Consider the following 26,659-nt stretch of genomic DNA (forward strand, 5'->3'; position numbering starts at 1 on the left):
GGATTTTTACAGCTTGCTGTCCCTTTGCATAATAGATTGTCTGTATGAAACTGTATGAACTTTCTTAGAGCAGTCCTGATGGTAACAGAGTAACTAAACACAAAAGGATGAGCAAAACAAAAATACATCATGGCAAACTATACCAAATGAACTGAGATCATTGTTTCTCTAAATAGCATAGCAGGAGTAGAAAGGTGAATTAAAATTCTTGAAATTTCAAACTTAAAAGAGGTGCATTACAGGTAGACTAACACATAGTTTGCTGTGTTTTTATGCTCTATTAACTCTTATGTACAGGCTTTAAATACGTATTTGAGGAATGCTCTATTTAAAAAGTTGTTCATTAGCTATCCGGAAACATTTAATTTAAACATTTAATCCTTTGTAAAAATTTGTTGATTGCTTCTAAAAGGAGGAAAAAAGAGCAGAATAGATTTTTGTCTTGAGATTTGTGCTGGACCTAAAATTGGGCTAGGAGTCAATTAAAGGACAGAGATTTGCCTCCTGGATCTATTGTATATCAAGGCAATGAACAGGAGTTGTCATAATATGTTGTTGGAAGTGACAGAGTTGGAATGACATATTTTAATTTCTTCAGAGGACTTCAGGGTACCTTGCTGAAGATCTCTGGTTTTGTCTGATAAGAATCCTGGTCACATGAAGTGTGAAAGGTGTGTTAATATGTTTTAAAGTGTCCATTGAACAACTTTTTCATGTAAAAATCTTCCAGATATTTTAATTAAATGTCTTTTTTGTCTTGCAGTTCTGATATTGTTTCCCAAGTGACCGTGGTGCGGCTGGAGCCAACATTTTAACAATGAGTGGTGCAGCGCTGGGCCTCGAGATAGTGTTTGTCTTTTTCCTGGCCTTATTCCTGCTTCACCGGTATGGAGACTTCAAGAAACAGCATAGGCTAGTGATCGTAGCAACGTTATTGGCTTGGTATCTCTGCTTCCTGATTGTATTCATACTGCCTCTGGATGTCAGTACGGTAAGAAACATGCAGGACTTCCTGCTTAATTGCATCAAAGGTGTATGGTACTTCTCTAAACTAATGATTGTAAAAGACCATCTCTTAGAAACACCAAAGATATCTTCTGTGTAGTGTCTTAATAAATTAAACACGACAGTGTCTTGTGTTCATAATTAATTTCACTTTTGTTGGTCTCATCAGATAACAAATCTGTTTCAAACATTTAAAATTTCATTATTTGTTTATAACAGTTTTTTAATCTGTTTAGGCAGCATAAGGACACTTTCAGTATTTTACTTGCTTGACTGCTGACTGCATGTTGGTTTGAATGTTTATTGGTACAATTAATTCCAAATGTAAACCTGAAGTACAGGAAATGCCTTTAAAATAGGACTTACTATTTTTAAATAAGTATTATACCTCTTTGGTCACTGATATAAAATAAATTGTCTTTTAGACTATTTATAATCGATGCAAACTTGCGGTTAACTCCAGTCCTGCAGAAAGTAATGGCTCTTACGTTACCCTTGCTCCAAGGTATGAGCTAAGTGTTTTTTTTCTTTAGACTGTATTTTATGATTTTCTTTTTTTAATTGATAGGAGCTTATTGTATTTTTAACACTGTTAAATAAGTGTTACCTGTGTGATGTAAAATTTGAAGTTTATAAATAAAAAGGACAGTGAGGGAGAAGGTGATGAAAGGTGGATCTTTATCTGCTGGGAGAAATTACATATTAATTATGTAGTAGTTCTCGCTGAATACCCAACTATTTTTTTTGGTGTCACTAGATTTCCTTGTTTTTTTTTGTTAAAGCAAATAGGACTAAGCTTTTTGTGCAAGTCCTGGTTATGAGGATAGACTTTGATGAATGCTTCTCCTTTACAATCTTAAAGACTTTAAACCTGAAAATCTAATTTTATACCTTTAATTTATACCATATGAATGAAACTAGCTGCTTGTCTTACATGTCAGGGGCATATCTAATTGCTTCTTACAATTACATATACAAGGCAATTGCTGTTACCTGAAATGCGCTGTATTCCACTAAAGTAATGGTAGCCTGCTAGTTGTGTCCTGGCAGGAAGAAAGTCATCTCTAAGAAATGGAGACATAGACTAACATGGGCTCTTTCAATGGCTGCTCATCCATTAGTCTACGCTGGCTGTTTCCCTATGCTATTGATGTGTGCAGTGTAGTTATCTGTAAGATGTTCAGAGCCTTTAAGATGTCAGCTGAAACGTCTGTGCAAAGCAATGCCAGTCTTGCTGCCCCAAAGAGGGGCCTGGAAGAATGGTGAAGTGGTGAAATGACAGTCACACAATACTGCACACTACACTTAAGACCAACAAATGGATGTTAATTAAACCTATTTAATTATATACACAATTTGAGAACTATTCAGCAACCTGTAATTTATCTATAGCTTCAGACAAACTTTTTCTCATAGAATCACAGAATGGTTTGGGTTGGAAGGGGAATTAAAGATCGTCTGGTTCAGTCTTTTTCCAGGGACAGTAACAGCTTCCACTAGGCCAGGTTGCTCAGAGCCCCATCCAACCTGGCCTTGAACAGTCAGGTATAGGACATCCACATCTTCTCTGGGTTACCTTGCCAGTGCCTCACCATCCTCACAGTAAAGAATTTCTTCCTAATCTCTAATTTAAACCTGCCCTCTTTCAGTTGAAAACTGTTGCCCCTTGTCCTGTCACTTTGCCCATACAAAAAGTCCATTTCCTTCCTTTTTATAAGCCCACTTTAGATACTGGCAGGTGCTATAAGGTGTCCTGGGACCTTCTCTTCTCCAGGCTGAACAACCCTTACTCTCTTGGCCTCTCATAAAGGTTTCAGCACCTTTCATAGGAGAGGTACTGAAATCTTTAGTCATACTACCTGTCATTCTATCTTGAGTTGATAGTTTTGAAAATATTACGTCTCTGCACATAAAAACTTACAACTCAGGCTTAACTAGTTGGACCCTGGAAAACACCAATTATTTCTCATTAGGTAATCCTATCTTAAGTTGACTTTATTGCCTCTTGACTCAGCCTTGCTTCATTACCCAGACAGGTGTGTAGGAAAAAACCACCAAACTGCCTTAGTGTAGATGGATGCCTTTTCCTTTCTTCTCTCCTCTCCCTCTCCCTCTCCCTCTCCCTCTCCCTCTCCCTCTCCCTCTCCCTCTCCCTCTCCCTCTCCCTCTCCCTCTCCCTCTCCCTCTCCCTTCCCCTCTTCTCTTTCCTAAAATGGTTCACATGACTTTTCTGGTCTTCTGTGGCAAACACTACCTCTCAAAAGAGTATTGGCTTACTGAGTCAAAATTTATATAAAACTGACTTAATCCAGCTGGGTGGCAGAAGAAACAACTAATACGTTCTTTGTATGAATAAGTGCTCTAGATGATTATATGCCTATATTTTTTTAAAACCTGCTGCACTAACTAAAGTTTAATGCTTCTCTGCCTAAACAAGTGTTCTTTTTGTGAATGAAATAATTACTACTGAAAACCAAAAACTGTCACCTTAAAATGCTTTATTGAATAGTCCTCTTCAGTCTTGGGGCTTCTGGACTTTTTCTCTAAGAAAGTTGTGCTCTACAAATAAGTTATATGTGGTTAGGAAAATGACAAATATTTCTCTGTGATTATTCAGTTTATTTATTTGGGAGATTGTTGATTGCTGACTATATACTCAAATAGTATTGTACTACTACTACTACTACTACTACTACTACTACTACTATGTTCTTTTCAAAGGCTTCTCTAGGTAGGAATTTTTAGAAGATGGTTTTTGTACTTTTGGCTCTGCAGCTGACAATAGTCTTCTTTACATTGTAACAGCAAGCAAAAATGTTTCAAACCCTGGAGTTACATTCCTGATGGAATTATGCCAATTTTCTGGCGTGTTGTATATTGGACATCTCAGTTTTTAACATGGTAAGTAAGGCAAAATAATATGGCAAGGACTATGATATAATTTTTAAGTAGACCATCTTAACAGTCATAACATTCTTTAAAATGTGTATTACTGTGGCAAAGAGCTTTTAAATTGTATATTATTTTCTAGTAGTGAAATTTCTGTAATAATTACTGTACTAATTTAATCATGTTTTTTTTTTTTCTTGCTTCTGTGGAAGCGAATTTCAGCTGGCAGCCATTTACCCTCAGTTCACTTTTGTAGTTGAAACTAAGCAATTTACACATATAGGTGTTTATGGATAGATTGTCTGAAAAAAAATGCGTTTTAGGCAACCAGATACCAAAATAATTCCATGAATAATTTGGGTGACTTTTGAGTAATATTATAAATCAGTTGGTTTTGTCAGCTATATTGCATAAAGCTTTAGATACAGCTACAAAAAAAAAATTGTCTTTGGGTTTTTGGGTTGTCTGTGCTTTGTGTGGTTTCTGATCAACCTGTTGTCAAATAATTATTTTTATAGTTAATCAAGGATATCAGGGTTGGTAGTTCATTCTTATTTATCATAGATTTTTCATAGCAAAGCTAACTGTATTGTTTTTATCTGCAGCTTGTTTAAGGTTTGCCATCAGACAGGTACATCTAGAATAAAAACATCTAAGTAGCTAATTTCTTAGAAGCTTCGGTGTCTTAAACTTTTAACACCTGTGCCTCTGTAACCTGACACCGCTAAAGTACTTTTCTGGGGGGTTGGTGATTTGGGTGTTTGGGAGATTTCTTTGGTGGTGATTGGTGGGTTTTTTGTTTTCTTTTTTCAGTTGACTGATGTAGTTTTGTTTTGTTTCCTTTTCTTCTAGGATTCTGCTACCTTTCATGCAGTCATATGCTAGATCGGGAGGGTTCTCCATCACTGGAAAGATTAAAACTGCTTTGATTGAGAATGCCATCTATTATGGCACTTATCTGCTGATTTTTGGAGCGTTTCTAATATATGTGGCTGTAAACCCAAACTTCAATTTACAGTGGTAAGAATAATGTAAAACACTTCCATGAATTCTTACAGAATTGTCATGGATAGTTTCTTCTGTGGATGAAATGGGTCGTTCTAAAGAAACAAGTTTTAATTATAATATTTTGCTAGACAGTTAGAAAGTTTTGTTAACTTTTTATGTGAAAGGAGCTTTTTTTGAATATTTATAGAGATTTGGGGTTTGGTTTTCTGATTTTGGTATCTACAGGAGAGGAGTCCTCTTGTATTTACAGTGGTGCATTTTTCTCCATACAAACACATTTGCAAAGTTAGTAACATCCAGTGTTTTTCAGAGCAATGTATTTCAAAAAATCAGAATTCCCTGTGTAGTGCATCTGAATGCTGTAGACTTTAAAGGTGAAAAGGAAAGTTAAAATAATTGACATCTATAAATCGCTTATAGTCTTCCATACCAGATGGAGTAGAAATCTGAATACAAATTTCTGAACACAGTATTCTGAATACAAATCCTGGGTTCTGAGGCTGTTTCTTACAGTGACTGCAGTTATGCTATTTTGACCTCAGTGTCAGTAAGTTTGATAAGTTCATGTTGTTTCCTAAGGGAACATTGCTTTAGGAGAACAGTTTCTTTGAAAGCAGACAAAATCTTATTTTCCCTTCATAGTGGGCCGAACATGAGAGATACAGGAAAACTGTGGCAGCTTTAAATATGGCCAAGCAGCAGACTGACTCCATGCAAAAAATTAGTTGAACCAGAGTCTGTTCCTGTAAACTTGAAAGCCATATTGATACTTCAAGGCTGGTTTCTTTCAGGCAGGATAGGAGGGTGTTGTTTGTTTGGGTTTTTTATACTGTTTTGTTTCCTTAGGAACCAGCTTCAGACTATTGGAATAGCTGCTGCAAACACATGGGGTCTGTTCCTTCTTGTGTTGCTTTTGGGTTATGGTTTGGTGGAAATCCCTCGTTCTCACTGGAATGGAGCCAAGAGGGGTTATCTACTCATGAAGACCTACTTCAAAGCTGCCAAACTGATGACTGAAAAAGCAGATGCAGAGGAGAATTTAGAGGATATTATGGAGGTAAGTAACTAGCTTTCCCTGTGGAAAAAAGTGAAGGCTGCTGTTAGTTGTGTCTGAATTCGTTGGTGTTGGACACTTGCAGTATGATCTTACTGTTAAAATGTCTGTAAACTAAGAAAATCATCATATTATGCCACTTAATAGCACTCAATCCTGTGTAAAAGGCAAAACAGAACTTAAAAATCATAACAACTTGATAACATTATTTGTTGAGTCTATTCTTTTATTGACCCTTTTGGATTAGTACTGGTCACTAACATAACATTTCAGAGTGAGCTTGAATAGTCAGTTCTGAAACAGAACAGATGTTTCACTAGTGTTCAAACTGTGTACCACTCTTATGCTCTGATTGTAGTGTATTTCTGGAATCTTGAGAAGAGTTTCTAAATTGTGGTGCCATGCTTACATGCTTCTTGAGAAGGGAATATATAGATAATTTTTTTTCAAAGTTTCTCTTTAGGCTCTATTGTTAAATGTCATTGAGCAATAGGCTCTAATGTAGTTCAAAAACAGAATGGAAATCTAGCCCTTTGAAGAGCTATTACTGCTGGGTAATAGTAGAAGAATAGAGCTGCTGGGTTCTGCTGGGTTACCATGGCTTGGAATAGTATGTGTGAGCTTTTGTAGGGTAGGGAGGAAATTTGTGTTATGTGTCAGTACAAATTAGTAATAGAATCTTCATTCTTTGTAGCAGCATTTTGAAGAAAACTAAAACAGTTAAAAACTAACTTATGTCTAAGTGGGACATAACTACAAAACTGACTTGAAAATGAGCAATGACAACCTCTTTTACCAGGATAGCACTTAAAATAGAATATTTCCACTGGAAGGGACCAACAGTGGTCATCTGATGCAGCTGTCTGACCATTTCAGAGCTGACCAAAAGTTGAAGCAAATTACTAAGAGCTTCATTCAGGTGCCTGGAGAGGGAGGTGCTGATTTCTTTCCCTGGTAGCCAGTGACAGGATGCGTGGGGGTGGTTCAGAGCTGTGTCCAGACTGGAAGCAGTTCCTTACCACAAGGGTGGTGGATGGTCTTACACTGGAATGGGCTTCCTACAGACATGGTCAGTGCACTGAGTCAGTCAGTGGGACTTACTCTTTATCTCCTTTTCCTCTGTAACTTAAACAAGAAAGCGTTTTCCATTTCAGCCTTCATGCGTAGAAACCAATCCTCCACGCATTTGTATGGTTGTGTTGCACACTTCTGTTCTTTTTTTTTTTAATGCTAAAGTATTCTTTAAAAATACTTTGCTTACCTTTTATGAGATAATTAGTAAAGTTATGCCTTTTAGGAAGCTGTATTTTTTTAAGCTTTGATGACTGTCTTTTCCAGATGGAAGAGCTGTACCTCTATTTGACCAGTAAAAATTTTTAGTCTATGAATAATGTATTAATTGACGTTTTTTAATTTAGCATAGTTAAACTACTCTGTTATTTTTTCTACCAACAGGAAGTTCGTAAAGTAAGTGAGAGTATCAAATACAACCACCCCTTGAGGAAATGTGTTGATACAATACTGAAAAAGGTAACCAATTGCTCATCTTTAACCATAATTATTGCGTTGGGAGGAGGTGCTTCCTGCACATACAGAGTACATGTACATTACTTTCTTTTGCTCTTAATATAAAATCTCTAGTTGACGTCTTCTGAGTTTCTGTTGAGACTGAGTTGAAATTCTTTGTGAAATACTTTCTTGTGACGTATGTAATTATCAGATGTATTTTGACATAGTGTTGTAGAAAGAGAGAAAAACGTATGCTTAGAGTGAGCTTTTCAGTTGCATGAAATGCCCCAAAGTTCTACAAATAATTAGCAAAGGCTGCTTGCTTTTGTCACCCAGTTAATTTTCCCTTTTCCTTCTAGTGCCCTACTGAGTACCAGGAAAGAATGGGTAGGAACATGGATGATTATGAAGATTTTGATGAAAGACAGAACAGTTATCCCAGTGAAAAAAGTTTGGCCAAACTTCACAAGCAGGTATATTAATAGATGGGAAAATGCTGCTGATGTAGTAAGTGCTGGTCAAAGATTCTGAATGCACTTCATCTGATTGTTGAGTATAGTAGGTTTAAGCTACTGAACAGAAACTTTTCTTGGTGAAAGAATGCACAGACATTTAATATCCCAAGCAGTCAAAGTTCAGGTTGTGTAAAAAATGTTTTTCTTGTGTTATATCTTGATAGTGTTACAGCTGTTTGTGAATAAGTCTTGTAGTGGTTGATTGACAGTGCATTCTGAAAATGAAATTATAGTAAAAGCTTGGTATTTCCTGAGGTGCAAAAATAAAGTGATGGGTTGGGAAAAGTAGGGTTTAACTGCTACAGATGGTTTGTGATGAAAGAGCTGCAAAATTCAGTAATCATGTAGGTAGTACTTCTGTGCTTTATGTATTCAGAGAATTAACTGCCTGCTTTTTTGAAGATACAGTATTTGCAGTTCTTCAGTGCACACATTTTCAAGGGATTTTGGAAGGATTTTCTGCCATTTTTTGTAACAAGTACCTTGTAACCCTAATTTCTTGCACTTTATTGTAGGTAATCTATTCAGTGCAGAGACATCGTCGCACACAGGTCCAGTGGCAAATTCTTTTAGAGCAAGCATTTTACCTGGAAGATGTGGCAAAAAATGAAAGCAGTGCAACTCGACAGTTTGTTCATACCTTTCATTCCCAGGAACCAGAAAATAAAATTTTCCAGTATTTCTACACACCAACAGTTGGTAAGTGCTGTCATGCAGATTTTGAGTATGTTACAGCATAACTGATACCATTCTGTAAAAAGAACCAAGTGTTTTATGTTCAGCTGCACCAGAAGGAAGCAAGTCTGCAATATTAATGTGGTTATGTGATGGAATAACTATCTGATACTAATTTATGCTCTTGGCCATAAGCCTCAGTTTTATTTACAAATTCGGTAGCAATAAAGCAACAGCAAACTTTCAAGACTTTTGTGATGGAATTCTGTTTCTACTTTTGTAACTTTCCTTAACCTGTTCTGGATGTGTGTGTGTATGTGTTTGTTTTTTCCAGAGTGGTACTGGGAATGCCTTCTCCGACCATGGTTTTACAGAGTGCTTGCAGTTGTGCTGGCCATGTTCTCTGTAATTGTTGTGTGGTCAGAGTGCACATTTTTCAGCACAAAACCAGTTCTGTCACTATTTGCGGTTTTCATACAGCTGGCGGAAAAGACATATAATTATATATACATAGAGGTAAGTTGGAGATAATCACTTGGAAAAAATATGTTCATATCAATGGTGGTGATAACAGCAGTAGATAAAATAGATTTAAAAATTAATCTCTAAATAATCTGTCAACTTTAGTAGGTCTCTAAATACATGGTACCAAACTTTGCTTCTGTGGAGGAATTCTGCCTTTTGCCACTTGTTAAAACTCTCAAATAGCAGGTGAAGGTGTGACCTGAATATCATGGGTAGAATAATTTCTGAAATACTATTTTGTAGCATAGGTGTTAATTAAACTTTCTTATCAGCCATGTGTGTGACCTCAGTTTCTTAAACAGGAATCCAGTCACAGGTGTGGGAAGCATATGTGTGCACAAATGTATCAGTAAAGATACTGAGCTGAAAAATTCCAGTATACTTAGGAAAGGTTGATTTGAAAAGGTTTATGCCTTTTTTTGTGGGAAGAAATGTCAGACCAGTCATAGTAATTATTGAGGCAATTGCAGCATTTTATTTACATTAACGAGAAGTAGTAGAATATTGCTATGGTCAACTGTGTTAGCTTAAATGTAGAATGTTACAATTATCGTTTCCAGTTTAAAATTGTTCTGAAAAACTCCCAAAACTTCTCAGAATTTAAGGTACTCTCACATCTTAAAATGAAAAATTAAGGATGGAGATGGTCTCTGCATGTGACAGGTTATCTGCTGAACACATTAAAACCCTTAATAGAATTCAGTATTTCAACCACTTTTTTTTTTTCCCCAGATGGCCTGTTTTCTTACCATCTTTTTCTTAAGTATCTGTGTTTACTCCACTGTCTTCAGGATCCGTGTATTTAACTATTATTACTTAGCTTCACATCATCAGACAGATGCATACAGTCTCCTTTTCAGTGGCATGTGAGTATTCGGTATATGTTTTGCAGGTGTTCTATCAAATACTGAATTGAAAATGTCCATAAAACTTCCATTTACATTCTTTAATTTGTAATTTATGGGTATAATTCCTAATTCCTCATTTTTCTGTGAGAGATCCAGTTACTATGATAGATACCGTTATGACTTTTTTTTCTTTCAAAAGAAGCTCTTTTAAAGGGTGTTGCCTCTTGCATTTGTGCAGGTTATTTTGCCGTCTTACTCCACCGTTGTGCTTGAACTTTCTGGGCTTGACCCATATGGATGCAACAATCTCTCACAAAAACACTCAGCCAACTGCTTATACATCTGTAAGTAAGAAAGTGCAGTTTTGAGCTTTCAGTATGGTTTGGGGAATAGGCAGAGTATTTTTAAATGCATCTTATAGTAAGATTCAGATAGTCAAATATTTTCAATGTTTTCAACAGGTAAAAATACTTGGTTATAGGTAAGGAGTTTGGTAATAATTTTTAGAAGTCATCAACAGCTTTTTTGAGAGTTTTTTGCCTCTTTATCTTAAGAAAGTAAAATATTTTGCTTTATAGAGTTCAGGGTGTTCTTCATTTTGTAATATCAACTCCTGTGTTAGCTTTCACTGGCTTTAGCATGTAGGGCATCCCTATGGATCAGGAGCAATCCTGACTTCCTATTGTAAATCCGTGAATTTGGTTTTATTGAAGAATTGGTTTCTGTGGCAAGTTACATCTCATGTCTTTGTTGTGAGTAACTAGATTCTTTGTGTTGTCTAGAGACTCTTCACAGTGGATGAAAAATATCTGCCAGATTTGCCCTTGTTCTAGAGTAGGTGAGACTACAAAATCTAGCATTTTAGAAACCTCAGAATGTGCAGGAAGTGGCTTTTACATCTGCTTATTCTTAAGCAGATCTGTGATAATACTGCCTTTGTTAAAGTTACTGTAAAGGATTGTGTATTTATGTGAGAAGGCACAATCTTCATGGATTTATGTGGAATATAGCTAATTAGAACTTGTTCTTGTGGCTTCTTTTTCCTAGATAATGGGATCCATGAGAGTGCTGTCCTTCATTGCAGATGGATTCTATATATATTACCCAATGCTTGTTGTCATTCTCTGTATTGCTACATACTTCAGGTAAGTGATTTGCAAGGTAGATCCTCCATGCTTCTTTACATTAATAAAATTAGTTTCATCTAATTTAGGAAGAGATTTAGTACTCCTTTTCCAGCAGTTGAGATGTGTAATTCTAATAAAAATGCAAAACCTAAATCCACAGATTGCTATTTATGTAGGTGAAATGTGTACATTTTAAAAATATAGATTGTGTTAACTCATAACTTAGTTAAACTTCATTCCTAGATTTTAAAGGGTAATCTGTTCAAACTTTGAAGCCTGAGGACATTTAGATTCTGCTCTTGAGATGAAAATTACCATGAGGGAGCTGTTTTCAGTGAAGTTTTCTTATAAATTAACCACTAGCAGCAATTTTAGGTATTGGACTTTTTAACAGACTTATATAAAATATTCACATCAGGTTTCTGGTATGTTGTTACCAGATTTCTGGTAATGCATACTGGTTTAAGTAGTTTGATCTTTTTTCCCTAAGTCACAGTTTGTTGGAGGCTGGAAGGGTAATTGCAGAAAACACTGTTGCATTCTTGCTTTATAATTTCAAAATGTCTGTTTTTGTACACTGTAAGGGATGAGATACTTTTAGTCTGATCTTGCAGAACTACATTTATGTTAATATCTTCAATTTTGCATTACCGTTCAGTCAGAATCAGTCTCTGTGTTTTTAGTCAAGTACAGTGTAATAAAATGCCTTGGATGTCCATTAATAGTGTATGTGTCTTTACTAGATACTAGCAAGTATCTAGTTGTGAATTTTCCCTGCTTACCTTTAGGTTAGGTGAGGAAAGTGGTGGTGAAGCTAAGAAAACAAATGAAACAAAAACAAACAACAAACAGGAAAGCCAATTACAAGAAAGGAGAAAAGAGAAATTTGTGTGTCCTCTTGTCCATGATGATCATCCAGGAATACCATAGTGAAAAGAAAGAATGGAAATTAAAGAAGAGAGGGTTGCTTTAATGACCTCTGCTAATTAAGATACATGCAAAAGCAAAGGTTGAATTAAAATCTGTTGAGGAAAGCCTGCTGAGTCTCCTGTGTTTAATCCAGCAGTCTTAAGGTAGTATATAGAAAAAAAATATATCAATACCCCAGTTTGGAAGAGGGAAAACAGTACAAAGACAGCAGTTGTGTTTTCTGGTGTGAAGTTGAAAAGATGAAAGCGGTTTCATGCTATGTAGTTGCAGGACTGGCTTAATGAAGGTGGAACAAGCTTGCTGTCTGACTGCCAGTGGCTATCCAGAAGGGTAGTCAGCATCCCTACAGCTTAAAAGGTCGTGGTACACATTTTCCTGAGTGAACCCCTGAGGTGGAAGTGGATTTCCTATGTTATTACTGTTTCAAAAACATAGGAATTATAATAAGCAGAATTTTTATAGTAATTGTCTTCTGGCAAAGAAGAGTTGATGACATATTATAGGTACAAATTCTGTTATATCTGAGAACATTTAAAGCAAGCATCTAATGTTAAAAGCATTTTAAGCAAGTGTCATTTGCACTACTTTCAGACTACATGCATTTTAATTTCTCTGTTTGAATAGGGTTATTCCATCACTTCCAATTGTATTTAGGAATGTGTTACTGTTCTGGGTCACCTAGGTCTCCCTCCTGTTCTGGGTCACCAGTTATTGTTCTGGGTTCTGAATTTTCTGTTTCCTCAGCTGATATAATAATCTGTCTTCTGTGTTTTTACTTTTTACTTGGATTGTTCATACAGTTCTGAATAGTTTGTTTTACATTTTGTTCTGTAATGTATCTAAACTACTAATTGTAAATTAACAGAGGAAATTGCTTCATCTTTTACCAGTTTAGGAACTCGTTGTTTGAATCTTTTGGGATTCCAGCAGTTCATGGGTGATAGCGAAATGACCTCTGATTTGATTGATGAAGGAAAAGAGCTAATCAGAAGAGGTAAATTAGGTTCTCTGTCATATTTTCCCTGTATAATCATACTACCACAGAATCATCGAGGCTGGATAAGACCTCTAAGATAAGAGTCCAACCCTTAACTCAGCAGTGACAAGTTCATCACTGAACCATGATCAGAAATGCCACACCTACACATCATCTAAATATCTCCAGGGATGGTGATTCCAAACTTCCTGAGCAGTGGACTGACAATCCTTTTGGTGAAGAATTTTTTCCTAATATCCAGACTTCCATAGCACAACTTCAGGACATGTTCTCTTGTCTTGTTTGTTACTTGGAAGGGGAAACCAATGCCTACTTCACTACACCCTCCTTTCAGGGAGTTGTAGAGAGATAAGGTCTCTCCTGAGCCTCCTTTTCTCCAGGCTAAACACCCCCACCCACCTCCTTCAGCTGCTTCTCATCAGACTCATGCTCCAGACCCTTCCCCAGCTCTTTTGCCCTTCTCTGGACTCACTCCAGCACCTCAGTGTCTTTTCTGAATTGAAGGGCCCAGAACTGGAGACCAGATTTGAAGTGTGACAAGGAGGCAATCCCTGCCCTGGTCCTGCTGGCCACACTGTTGCTGATACAAGCCAAGTGCCATTGGCTTTCTTGGCCACCTGGGCACACCCTGGCTCATGTTCAGCCACTGTCAACCAGCACTCCCAAGTTGTTTTCCAACAGGCTGCTTTCCAGCTGCTCTGACCCAAGCCTTGAGCATTGCACAGAGTTACTGTGACCCAATTGATAGTTCAAAGGAAAGTGGTTTGGTGAGCATTTACACAGCTTCCTCTGTGCTTTTGTGTCAATCCCATGTGACCCCCACACACCTGTGTCTGTCCAAGCAGTGTAGCAGGTCACTGATCATATCCCCTTGCATTCTGGGGACTTTATTGTGTTCCCCATCTCTGACTTCCTGCTCAGAGAACCTGGTACCCAGACAACAGCTGGTCTCAGTCTTAAAGACTGATGTAAAGAAGGCATTAAATACCTTTTCCTCATCATGTAATATACTTTTGGATTACATTTGTCTGAAATGTTTCAGGGAAAAAAAGTGTACTGTCTGTCAGTATTTTAAAGGCTGTACTGAGAAAGGCTGCAGCACAAACTGCAATAAAGTTACAACACTGTGGTCACTATGTGTGATGGACTCCATTGACATCTTAAATGAAGTACCAGTGTTATTCATCCAATATCTGAATTGTGCATATTTCTAAATATTTTGTAGTGTGTTACTGATCAAATACCTTAGGAGGTACTTGTGTAGTCTGTCATAAAAGATGGTTGACATCTAAATTGTCTTTATCATCAACAAACTAATTTTTCTTTTGTAAGTGTGTTGATTGAGCTGGAAAAATTCAGTCATTTCCTTTAGTCTTTTTTGCTATGTCAACTAGTTGTGTTTTATTAGAGAAAGCACATTAATTATGTAGAACTGGAATTATCTGCTGGTTTGGAAAGCTTTTTATTTTACATTAATTTTTATTGAAAGTGATTCTTAAAAGTTGCTAAAAGCCATTGTAATTTTTGAGTAAATGTTTAGAAATTAAAATTCTGGATACAGTGTAATATTATGGAATACTTTTATTCCTGTAGTTGATGAAAAACAAAACCTGGGTTTACTTAGAGTAGTAGTATTTCTTTTTTTTGGAGAAAGATCAAAGTTTCATTCCCTTAAATAAGAGGTTATGATGACATTGATACTGTAATGTTATACTTCCAACTTTATAATACCTCCAGTGTTGTATACTTCCAACTTTATAAACAAAGTATTTGGGTCACGGGTTGGGCCTCACAGAACTTCATGAAGATCTTGATTCAAAAATGCTGAAGTTTTTTCTTGATATCATACTTTCCCAGTTACTTCTAATGGTTTGGGTGGGGTTTTTTTTCTGTGTGTGAGGGTTTTTTTGTTTTGTTGTTGTTTTTTTGTTTGCTTGTTTTGGTTTGGTTTGTTTTGTTTTTTTGGGATTTTTTTTGTTTTTTTTTTGCTTTGCCAGCTGGTATCCAAATTTTATGCTATGATCCAAGATACCATCATGACAAAATAATTTTGATAGGAAACTCCATAATGATAGACAAGCAGCTTTCTGTTTTGTTTTTGTGTTAGTGTCATGTATTTCAATAAGAATCTTCATTAGTTAACTTCAGATTTCTGTTGTTTATTTTAAAAAAAAATCACTATTTTCCTTATATGGAGCTCAGACAAAGCTTTTTTTTTTTTTTTTTAGAGAAAAGGAAACGACAGAGACAGGAAGAAGGTGAAAACAGAAGAAGGGTATGAGATTTGTATAGCTAATTATAGTATTATACTGCAGTATCTGATAGGAATACTACTTTCACAAAATCTGTTTCATAAAAAAATTACTCCCAAATAATTGATGGAATCAGTTTAATCTTGCTGAATAGTCTTGACTGGAGGATAATTATATAAGGTTAGAGGACAATTTTAATGACACTACTTGGATGCTCTTGTTACTCGGTGTGCTGTGGTGTATGCCAATAGGTACAACAAGCATTAAAAAGGGTCCTGATTTCTAGGATACAGAATAATCTGGAATGGTTTATTACCAGGCTCTACTTAAAGTAACTGCAGTTGCACGGTTGTCATACTGAAATGTGGACTCCTCCCAAACCTGTTGCCTTGTGTGCTCATTGGAAAGTCGTTGGCAAAGGTTCTGTTTTATATTTTGCCAGAGAAGGGAATTATATTTAAGACAGAATTAATAGTTTCCAGTGAATGACAAACAGAATGTTTGATTCAAGTCAAGTTTTCTGTGCATATGGTATTGAAAGATTTGTGAAGCTTTAGTTTTTCACTAGTTTATAACAAAATCTAGTATAGAAAGTCACAATGAAAGATGAGAGAAAGGATGCAAGCAAGATAGTAGTGGGACTAAAACCTCTTTGTTTTCCAAGCTCAGGTATAATTTAATCCTAGATGATAGACAGTACTGCATAGACCTTTCTTTTGATCCTTTCCTTCCATCTCATAATTTTAAAACTCGAACTTGTTGGGAAGCAAAATAGCAAGTGTATGGTACATGTAATATACCCTGAAATGACCTGACACTAAGCTATGAATTTTTCTGTGCTATGGGGATCTCGTTATTTTTCCATTTTGCCACTAGATGGAAGTAGTGATCAAGAAAAGCAGCAGTTCCCGCCCTAACTTGGAGTAGTTGGCTGAACTTTGAGAGCGGATTTGAGATGCAATTTGTTTTCTAAAAGTGTTTTACTTAAGGACAGTTATGATAAGTGGTTTAGTGAAGAAATACATTTGGAGTTTAAAATGAAACAAAAATTCTTCCTGTATTAAGATACTGAACAGTTGTGTTGCTTTTTCCTGCCAACTTATATTTTTCTTCATGGTTTTCCTTCCATGGAAGGAGTGGAAGGAGCGGTATGGAAATAGAGACGATTCCACCAGAAGCAGAGCTGTCCACACAGACCAGAAAGAATCCAGCTTCTCAGAGACAAATGCCAATAGACGTAAGCTTTGTGGGTTGGAGGGGAAGTTCCATTTTTTTGTGTTTCAGTACATTGTCTTCACAGCACTGGCTATGAGAGTAGTTTCAGATATTTTCCTTTTTGTCTTAGATGCTGTGCTGATAATGTTAGCTTCTGTGGCTCAGTGCCATCTTGCCATTTAAGGGACTCAAAAGTGTACTGTATTTCTTTCCATTTCCAACTAGTTGGGATCAGAGATTTTGACTACTCTTCAAACTAATTACTTAGTCTTATGGGATATATAGTGCTTGCCATTAGAGTAGCAGTTGTCAGCAAAGAAACTTCATGATGTATCTTGAAGTTGGGTGTTGTAAATCTTAAACTTTACCTCTTCTGCTTGCAAATGAACTATCTCAGACTGGAATAGTAAAGTAATCAGATGTCCAACAAATGTAATATCACATAAGTGTATATACTTTCATTTAATAGTGTCTATTAGCAAAATACTTTTTTGTGGATGCTTTAAACTTCCAAATAGCTTGTCAGAATGTGAATGGTCTTTACTGTATTTTTGTGCTCTTGTAAGCTAACAACAAGTAAAATGAAACTGAAGAAAAAGGAGGAAAAGGGGAGAAGGAGGGAAGGTTTAAATATTTATTTTTTTAAAAACAAACAAAAGCAAACAATCCATCCAAACAGCTTAGTTAAGGCATGAAACTGGGAAGATAAATAGGTGATTTAAAAGTAATGCTTACCTGTACTTTCTCATTGTTCTTGGTTCTTTGCAAGGTAGATCTTAACCTACTCGAGGGGCAAAAGTTGTAGTTGCATTTCTGTGGAGATAAAGATATAGAAAATCTAAATACTACAAACTTGAACAAGTTTGGTTTAATATTAAATCTACTTTAAATTATTGCACTTTTGCTTTGGATGAGATTACTTTGTTATTGTTATGTTGTTTTTTTTTAATTTGATGTCTCCGTACACTCCAGGCTGTTCACAAAGCAAATTAGTGTCTTTTATTCCTTTACTTATTCAGCACTATCAAAGTATACCCGTTCAAACGGTAGGACTGAAAGAGATAGAATAGAACTCCTCCAGGATGCAGAACCTTTGGATTTTAATGCAGACTCTGTTAATGATGACCCCCTTGAATCGGACTCAGGAAGGTGAGGATTACTCTCTGTAATTTCCAGTTAAAAGTTTCTGATGCCTTCTTTTTTCTGACCTATGACAGCTCTATCAAATAGTTTCATAGTAAGAGTCTTTTAAATGAAGATTATAATTTCATCTTTTTTCCTTTCTTCCTTTTCCCCTATGATAAGGAGATAATTTTCAAACCTCTTAAAACTTGAAGGTGTTCCAGGTTTTTTAGAAATGTCAGAATGAGATTTGAGCTGAATATAAAGTTATATATGGCATAATTTGAAAAATACTGCAAATAAAATGTGTGAATGACCTGCATGTTAAGGAAACATCCCAGTGTGACCATTCTGGGGTCAGTCTGGGGGTCACACTTGTGCCACCCCAGACTTTCACTGCTGGGACTAAAGCCCCTTTACCACAAGCAGTTCTAGTTACCCAAGGGATCCCCCTTTCACTCCCTACTCACTCCACTCTCACTCAAGAGTCAGAAAAGTTTCCCTTTCCAGCTTGACCGCAGGTTTCCCATAGCAGAGTCCCAGATACCTGGTTGCTTTAATCATAGTGCAGTGACAGCATAACAGCTCAAATTGGTGCCTCCAGGGAGGAACCCCAAACAAAAGAATACCTGAGCTTCTACACCCTCACAGCCCATGTACACCACAATCCGGGGTCTTCCAGCTGAGCCCTTGGCTCCTGCATAGTCTCTGACTGGCTGGGCCAAAGGTCCCTGTGCCCTTTGTTAGTTGTTCATGGCATCATGCCTGGGGCTCCCATTTCCTGCCATCCAGGGCACAGACTGCAGCTGCACACCAAGCTACCTGGTCTAGGTGTATGCCTCAACAGACAGACGTACAATAAAAATAAGGTTTTCCCCAATTTCCTACAAAGCTCAACTGGAGAAAGCTCACTTGATTACCCAGTATAAAATCCATTTTGAAAAGGCTGCAGGAAAGAAAACTGAATGTTAGAGGATCTGCTGCTGAAATACAGCTGGGTATCAGATCTTGGAACTACTAAAGTAAATTAAAATCTGAACTTTTCTGAATAAGGAGCAGCAGACTGCACTGTGTATCTCTGTCTGTAGAGAGATTTTTGTGGTTCTGTGGCTGTGACTGCAACACCAGATTTCTTTAGTTGTAGAGTACCTTATGTAACTGCTAAGCTCTGCTCATGTGTAAGAAACAAGCAATATATTAGATGGGTGCTTTTTTTTGGGAGGGGGTGGTTATGGTGTAGAACCACTAAATGACAAATAATTTAAAATTCACATATAAAAACTTATCATTTGTTGTTTTTCAGCTAAAACTAGCTTGCCCAATAAAAAAAGAGACACAAAAAATAATTGTTTCAGTGGATTTACATCTATAATGTCAATAAACAAATGCCAGCTCAGAAACATGCAAAGAATGCTGTTAAATGGCACTGCCAGGTTTCACAGGTTGATTCAGACAACTGGTTTAGGCTCATGTCCCCACATTTGAAAAATTTGGGCTTTTTAAGCACAAGAGTTTAAAGAGGAGCTAGCCTAGAATTTCTGTCTGCAGTTGGCCTCTATGTAGTGTGAAAGGGATTGTCTACTAACAAACAGGAGTATGCATATGTAATTATTCTGGAGCAAATAATCTCTCAAGCACAGTGTCAGAAGTCTGCAGGCATCTATGCATGCTTTGCAAAGTGTAACATTCTAAATTTCTTCTTTAAAAAGAAACCAGGAGCTTCAAGGCTTAGTTGAGCTTCACCTAGTAACCATTTCATTTTGTGGAGGTAGTAAATCAAGAGTTATTGCATATGGAATTCCAGCTAATTTAGAAGTAGCTTATGTAACATTGGTTTTCAAAACTAGAGCTCCTGTAGTAGATAGAACATTCTTGGACAGTAAGGGCAGTTAGGACACCAGGTTCTGGCTTTGTAATCATTTAGATTTTAGTAAATACTACAGCAAGGAGCTGCATTGTGCTTATGTTTGACCTTATTTGTGCTTTTGAAGTGTTTCTAAAATATATTTGACCAACAATTTATGAAGTTTCTCTTTTCCCACTAAGCATACGGGGTTTTGTTTTTATTAAATTTCATACTGAATTTCTTCTAAGAACACCCCATGAGGTCTACTATTAAGCATCCGCAGCTACTTTATGGGTGCTGTTGTTTGTTTGGGTTTATTGTGCTTTGGGGTTTTGTTTGTTTGCTTAGTTGTTGTTGTGGTTGGAATTTTTTTATAAAAGTCCTGTTCAACCAAAACATCCAACTTCTTTCCTTTGTTTTAGGAGGCATAGTTCTTTAAGACTCCCAGTATTCATATAACTGTTTCTCTTGGTCATATGAGGTTTCATTTAATGATTGTTTTTCAAATTCTCATGGAAATTAATTCAGTAAAACATCAAAGCCTGTAATTCACTGGAGTTAAGGAGTAAGTTTGCAATGAGAGTTAGATGATTTCATGGGTCTTTATTTTTCTGTTTCCTGGGACACTCTTTCACTTCTAAAATTGATTCTGCAGGTACCAGCCTGGTGGAAGATACCTGTCAATGTCTCGAAGTAAAATATTTGATGATGTCTAAGCTCATCAGTGCTAAAGAAAATTCAGTGGAAATCTAGCTCCTGCTCATTGCTTGGAAAATACTGTATTTGTGATATATCACTGAACCATCAAAGACTCTTTAAAAAAAAGATGAAGGAGCAGCTCTTTTGGAAATGCACGTGTATGGTAACTTCACCACTTGTGATAGGAATATGCTTCTGCTATTGTAGATACTGTTGTGCATCAGTGTGGCTTTTGTGTCATGACCAAAATGAGAAAACTATTTAAAGTTAATAGATGGTAAACTAGGTAAATATACCTAGGGCTTAATTGTACTGTAATATTCTGAGTTTGGGGAAGAGGTTTTTTTAGAATTTTTTATTTTGTATTTTAACCAATGCTGTAAGAGTATATTGATACATCCAAAGTGCAGTTATATCAATTACAATAATAAATGCTTTCTATAATTTTTCTATTTGGACTTTACACCTTGTCCAAAATCTGCTGAAGAAAACTAAGGCTTCTTTTGCCTTCAGTTGTATTTGAATCAGACCCCATATAAGGAGAAAGCCTGCCATTCAGGCTTTCTTCATAAAATCAGAAAGTAGAAGTTGCAGTATTTAGAGGGTTACAAAGGAGATGGTGACTCCCTTTTTTACAAGGAGTCACATGGAAAAGACAAGTTGGGCAGAAGTTACTTCTGATGAGATTCCAGTTGGACACAATTGGAAAATTTTGTAAAATTAGAATAATCATCCATTGAAATAACGTCTCCAGAGAAGTGGTAGATTTCCCCAACATTGAACACTTAAAATTTGGCTGGACAAGGTGCTGGGTCATCTTGTCGACACTGTGCTTTTGCTCAGAAAGGTTGGACTGTAAAGTCATACTCACAGAACTGTTTGGGTTGGAAGGAACCTTAAAGATCATCTAATCTCAAGCCCCTTTGCCATGGGTAGGGACACCTTCTAGAGAGTTGCTCAGTCCTCCATCTAGCCTAGCCTTGAACACTCCTAGGGATGGGGTCTCTGTAAGTTCGGTGTGGCAGCCTGTGCCAGTGCCTCACCACCCACCCACACAACAAAGAATTTCTTAAGATACATAATCTAAATCTGCCCTCTTCCAGTTTTCACCCATTTTCCCTTGTCCTTTCACTATACCTCCTGATGAAGAGTCCATCTCCAGCTTCCCTGTAGGCACCTTTAGACACTGGAAGGTTCCTGTGAGGTCTCCATACTACCTTCCCTTCTCCAGGCTGAATAACCCTAATTCTCAGCCTGTCTTCATAGGAGAGCTGCTCCAGTTCTGTGACCACATTTGTGTCTCTCCTCTGGGCTCACTCCAGCAGGTCCCTGTCCCTCCTGTGCTGGACCCCAGCTCTGGATGCAGTGCTCCAGGTGGGTCTCAGCAGAGCAGAGCAGAGGGGCAGAATCCCCTCCCTGCCCTGCTGCCCACGGGGCTCTGGATGCAGCCCAGGACATGTTTGGCTCTCTGGGCTGTGAGTGCCATGGCTGGGGCATGTCCAGCCTCTCACCCACAGCACCCCCAAGTCCTGGGCAGGGCTGCTCTCACTTTGTTCTCTGCCCAACCTGTAAGCTGTGTCTGGGATTGCTATGACCCAGGTATTACACCTTGCCCTTGCTTTGCACAGACCCACCTCTCAAGCCTGTCCAAGTCCTCCTGGATAGCTTCTTTTCCCTGCAGTATTGACTGCACCACACAGCTTGGTGTCAACAGATAATCCTTGAGGTTCCTTCCATCGTGGTACTCATGATTCCATGAAATTCTTTCAGCATAAATTTTGGAGCAACATTTGTTGGTCAAGAAAGGCTGTATTTTTCCTTTTCCAGCATTATATGCAGATACATGATTTTAGCATGTGTAAATAGTTGAAACTGAGTATGGACCTGGGTGTCACTATCATATGAGCATACGTGCAATAGCAAGAATACATTATTGAAGATACAATATCTGCTTAAGATCTTTACAGATGTAATGATTAAAAATCTTGGCACACTAGTGTTTTTGTAACTAAAAGAAACATGCAGAGTTAGATACTGAAACATATTTTGCACGCACCTCAGGCACAGCTTCAAACTGTAAGTATTTCTTGAAAAGAAGGGAAATACATAGCATGACTAGGTAGTGGGAAACACTTTTAATATCCTAAATACCCTGGTTGCATTATATAACAGTTTTTAAGGTGCCTGTATTTTGCGGTAAGTTGTTGCAAAAAGAATAATACTTTGCCATTCAAAAATGCCAATTATTAACAGTGTAAAAAAGCTTCACATTATTTCATTAGTGTAGGCATATTTTTAAACCATAGTTAGTTGAATGAATTTTCAAATGTAAGCATAAGGTAAAAGATGTGGTCAAATTCATTATAGCTTTATAGCTTTGGTAATTTGAATAATTTAAAATGTTGCTTTTTTCCAGTTTGTCAGAAATCTTTACCATTTGGGAGCTTTCTTATGTGCTTATTGCAAAGTTATGTTGAAAACTGAAAGAGAACATGTTTTTATCATACATTCTTTATCATGCTTAAAAAAAACACATCCCTTAAAGCAGCTAGGAATGAGTTATTCTGAAAAGTAAGCTTTCATGAATTACATATTCTACTGATTTTTAAAAATAGTCCGTGTTTTCTCAAGTAATTGTTAATGGGGATCTAACACTACCTCCTGTGATTTTAGTACATGTATTCTAACAGTAGTGGTATTTGTAATGCATTGATCTGCCTGTTTTAAAACACTGAATTGTTACAATGAAGAAAAATATCTTTATTTGTATAGAAATAATTATATTAATAAATTGGCCGATGTACAGTAATTGTCAGTTTTGTTCTTAGGTGCATACAGTGATGTCAGCCGTACCCACAGCATTCAAGCTCATGCAATTTCCAGACTACTCATATTGAGGCCGATTTTTACTTTGATTATTCATGTTTGTAAAAGCTGGAGTTTTATCAGGGACTGGAAGTTGAGAAGATGAGTCTCTCTTTATTCAGATATTTCTTTAGCAATTCTGTGGTAGCACCTATTTAATTTATTTTTAACTACTCAGTAGTGCTGTCCTGAATTCATCCTTATATGAAAGGTGTTGTACATGTTCTTGGGCACCCATCCCCATGAATGCTCTTAGACTCTGTATTTCTGTTTCAAAAAATTGTATCTTATTTAATTGTTCAGTGGTTTATTTATAAAAGTCTAATAGTCAGAAATAAAATTTAAATTCTCTCTTTAACTCTTGAGATGTCACTGCAAAGGGATCTAATTCAGGGCCAGTAGAAAAGCTATTAGAAGGAGCATCTCTTTTTCTTAAAATCTGTGAAATAGCCTTATCTAGAGGGAGCATCTGTTTTTCTTAAAATCTGTGAAATAGCCTTATCTAGTTCATGGTGACCAGACAGTGGGATTGAGCCTTCTTGGGGAAACATGATCAAGATTTTATATATAACAAGTAACTAGTCCTTGGCGCAGATTTCATTGGAATACAGTAATTTGAAGAGTTGAGTGTATAACAGATTCTAATATAGACATTCTGAGCTCACTGAAGTGGGAATTCACTGATACTTTTGATGTTGTGGTGGAGTAAGGAAGAACCAATGGCTGCTTTTTGAGCTCTGAAAATCTCTCTTTATAGAGAAGAGTTCTCTGTACTGTGCTTGGCAATGCCTAGTGTCACATCCTCACCAGACACTGTTCAGTTAAACAAGGAGTTGATAAGTGAAGTCAGGTGTCATCTGTAGTGTGCATTGCTGGCCAGGAGTTATCCAGGCTCTAATTACATGCAATTTATTGGCTAATTAATTTAAAGTATGTTTTGAAAACTCACTATGGGTTCATATGACTGATTTTGGAATACTTTCAGAAAAGAAATATGACGTACTACTATAAAAGAACAATATTTGCTGTTCACTAGAGTTTTAGTTTCAAACAAGTTTGGTTATTATTCATACAAATAATGCAGAACTTGGCTGGGGGCTATGCCCCTAAGGATTTACCCCCACTCCTGGGAGCTATGGATGCCCATCCCTGGAAACATTCAAGCCCAGGCTGGACAGGGCTCTGAGCACTCACATCTAGTTGAAGGTGTACTGGCTGTTTGCAGGAGGGTTGGACAGGGTGGCCTTTACTGGTCCCTTCCCCCCAAAACCATTCTGGGATTCTACGGTGCTTCTCAGCCAGATTATGGCAGCTCTTGATGGGTTCTTTCCTGCTACAGCTCCAGTCCCATTAGCATTACAGCCAAATGAAGTTAAAACTAGCTTTGATATGTTTAAGCAGTGAGTGTACTGTAGACTAACAGTGTTCCTGCATCACTTCTGATGCTCCAGATTAGGTGATTTTAAGTAAATTCCCTTGCAAGCTGTGCTTTTGGGAACTAAGTGTTAATGTATTTTTCTGTCATTGTATATAGAGAGTCATGTTTATTTGCTGCTAAAGAATGTCAATTATATATTTCTTTATTATTTCACTTCCTCAATTACTGAGAAGTTAGTGTGTACGTTTTGCCATCATTTCTGCAGTTTTCTCTCCATTGGTGAACACCAAAAGAAACCTCAAAATACCAAAAATTCCACCCAAGTTAAGTACAAATGTTTGAATGTCTTCCCATCAAAAATTTAAATGAATGAAAAGAATTTGTGCAAGTCACAATGAACTTCAAAAAGCAGTGTGAAAAAAGTACCTAGACTGTGTTGAAGTTCTTAAGAAGCATAGGTAGCAAAAAGCTGTAGTCAGATTTGTAGTTCTCTTTTTCTTAATACATATTTTGAAATGTATATTGGGAAATAAGTCCACTACTCAGCTACAGAGGAGTGTAGTATATCTCTCAGCTGTAAAGTGAGGAAGTGTTTTTATGAGAGAAGATGAAAGATCTGTAACGTCTAATCTGTGCTCTTGGTGATGCTTTGGGCAAATGACAGCATAGCTTCTTATTTAACTACAGTAATGTGTTAAGAAAAAAATAAACTTTATACTTCCATAAATTACACTACTGGAAAAATCATGGTATATAATCTGCCTTTATTTTGCAATCAAGCACTTGTAAAGTAATCATTAACAGTATTAATAGGAATTGTAGAAAGCTGCTGTCTTTTAAATATTTATTCATGCTATTTTAAAATACAATATGAGCAATGGTTTTTACATAGGAAGTATTAAAAATATTACTTTGATTTTCTATAATTACAGTAATTCATATTTTATTAAATTTGTCTTGGAATACTGTAAATATGATGTGAAAAATACTAAATTTTATTTCAGTTTTCATTATGCTTTAATTACTTGAAATCTGAGGGGCATTCATAATAACAAATAGAGATCACTGTATGAAGGAAAACTTTTTATGAGGCTTCTTAAAGAAGTCTGGCTGGTTCAGTGTAGACAAATAGGTGAATCTTAATTATTAACAATAGCACTACTAAGGGGATATATTGCATCCTAGCCTTGTAAATTTTCTTTGAAATTCAAAAAAATTGTTAACTTTTGTCAGAGCAGCTTAGTTGTCAATCTTGCAAACTTTCTGAAACTATTACATTCCTTTTCCCTAGTGGGCTCTCCAGGATATGTACTGCTTCATGGCAGACACCTGATACTAGCTGTGCCTCTAATTAAGTAGTCTAATCTGAAGCTGAGACACTCCTACACCATTTGATTATGTTAACAGAAATTCAGTATTCTTAGCCAGAAAAACAAAAACAAAACAACAACCAAAAAAAAAAAAAACCCTAGATCCCTTTTAAGTACATATTGCTGTTGTTTTTATTGCATTGTATTTGGTACTCTCTGTTTGGGTCTTATGGTAAGCCCAGTCAGGTTTATTCTTTGTCTCTCTTAGAATGCATTGGAATGTAGTCCTCAGCATGCTTTTGTGTGCATGTATGTGTTTTAGTATGCAGTTTCAGTTATTTCTTCAGGATAATGTTGTTTGACATATTCCTGTGAACTGGAGTTTCAGAGTGATACCTTAGCTGTCACCATAGAAATTAATTATTTTCTCTAGAAATTCATTGTGTTTGTTGTAGAGGTGTCTGGAAGATAAGGGAATTAATTTCTAAGTATAGGTTTAGTAATAGACCTTAATTCTCCAGTGCATATTAAGATAGGCTGTAGGAGTGCTGCTTATGGATGGACTATCTTCTTTCGCCTTATGATGCAAGTATGTATGCGTAAATACCTTTTGAAATTCCAAATTTGAAATTCACTGAGTTAAACATTTTTCTATGTAGTGTGCTGAATTACTGTTGTACTGGATAATATTTTTGAAATGTGTGCTACAATATATATAGTCAAATACTTAAATTGGCATGAAATAAATAATTTCTGCAATACATTTTCCCTGGTGTATTTTAGATATTCATACTTCTCTGAGGTGTTTTTGAAAGTAGTCTTTTAGAGAAACTTGATCTTCCAAGTGAAAGTTATACTTTTATTTAAAGTATATTCATACTTTAGAAAAA

The 26,659-nt window shown here is 36.6% G+C and overlaps 1 protein-coding gene across 4 annotated transcripts in view; it reads left to right on the forward strand.

Annotated features, from left to right (window-relative positions):
- The window catches only part of LMBRD2 (LMBR1 domain containing 2), a 32,264-nt gene extending 5,806 nt beyond the window's left edge, over positions 1 to 26,458 (forward strand). For 3 of the 4 annotated variants that reach the window (XM_062512958.1, XM_062512957.1, XM_062512955.1), the window contains exons 2-18: positions 764 to 991; positions 1,431 to 1,510; positions 3,811 to 3,906; positions 4,747 to 4,914; positions 5,749 to 5,959; positions 7,412 to 7,486; positions 7,825 to 7,938; positions 8,496 to 8,679; positions 8,990 to 9,171; positions 9,913 to 10,046; positions 10,267 to 10,372; positions 11,076 to 11,173; positions 12,976 to 13,079; positions 15,311 to 15,357; positions 16,469 to 16,571; positions 17,569 to 17,698; positions 20,173 to 26,458. In XM_062512958.1, coding sequence (XP_062368942.1) covers positions 818 to 991; positions 1,431 to 1,510; positions 3,811 to 3,906; positions 4,747 to 4,914; positions 5,749 to 5,959; positions 7,412 to 7,486; positions 7,825 to 7,938; positions 8,496 to 8,679; positions 8,990 to 9,171; positions 9,913 to 10,046; positions 10,267 to 10,372; positions 11,076 to 11,173; positions 12,976 to 13,079; positions 15,311 to 15,357; positions 16,469 to 16,571; positions 17,569 to 17,698; positions 20,173 to 20,233 — 2,067 coding nt within the window. In that variant the 5' untranslated portion in view covers positions 764 to 817 and the 3' untranslated portion in view covers positions 20,234 to 26,458. Of the gene's footprint in view, positions 1 to 646; positions 672 to 763; positions 992 to 1,430; positions 1,511 to 3,810; positions 3,907 to 4,746; positions 4,915 to 5,748; positions 5,960 to 7,411; positions 7,487 to 7,824; positions 7,939 to 8,495; positions 8,680 to 8,989; positions 9,172 to 9,912; positions 10,047 to 10,266; positions 10,373 to 11,075; positions 11,174 to 12,975; positions 13,080 to 15,310; positions 15,358 to 16,468; positions 16,572 to 17,568; positions 17,699 to 20,172 lie in introns of those variants that run through there. The other variant, XM_062512959.1, reaches the window with a different exon arrangement.
- The last annotated feature ends 201 nt before the right edge of the window (positions 26,459 to 26,659 follow it).

The sequence above is a fragment of the Cinclus cinclus genome, chromosome Z (genome assembly GCF_963662255.1).
Source record: "Cinclus cinclus chromosome Z, bCinCin1.1, whole genome shotgun sequence".
Classification (NCBI taxonomy): Eukaryota; Metazoa; Chordata; class Aves; order Passeriformes; family Cinclidae; genus Cinclus; species Cinclus cinclus.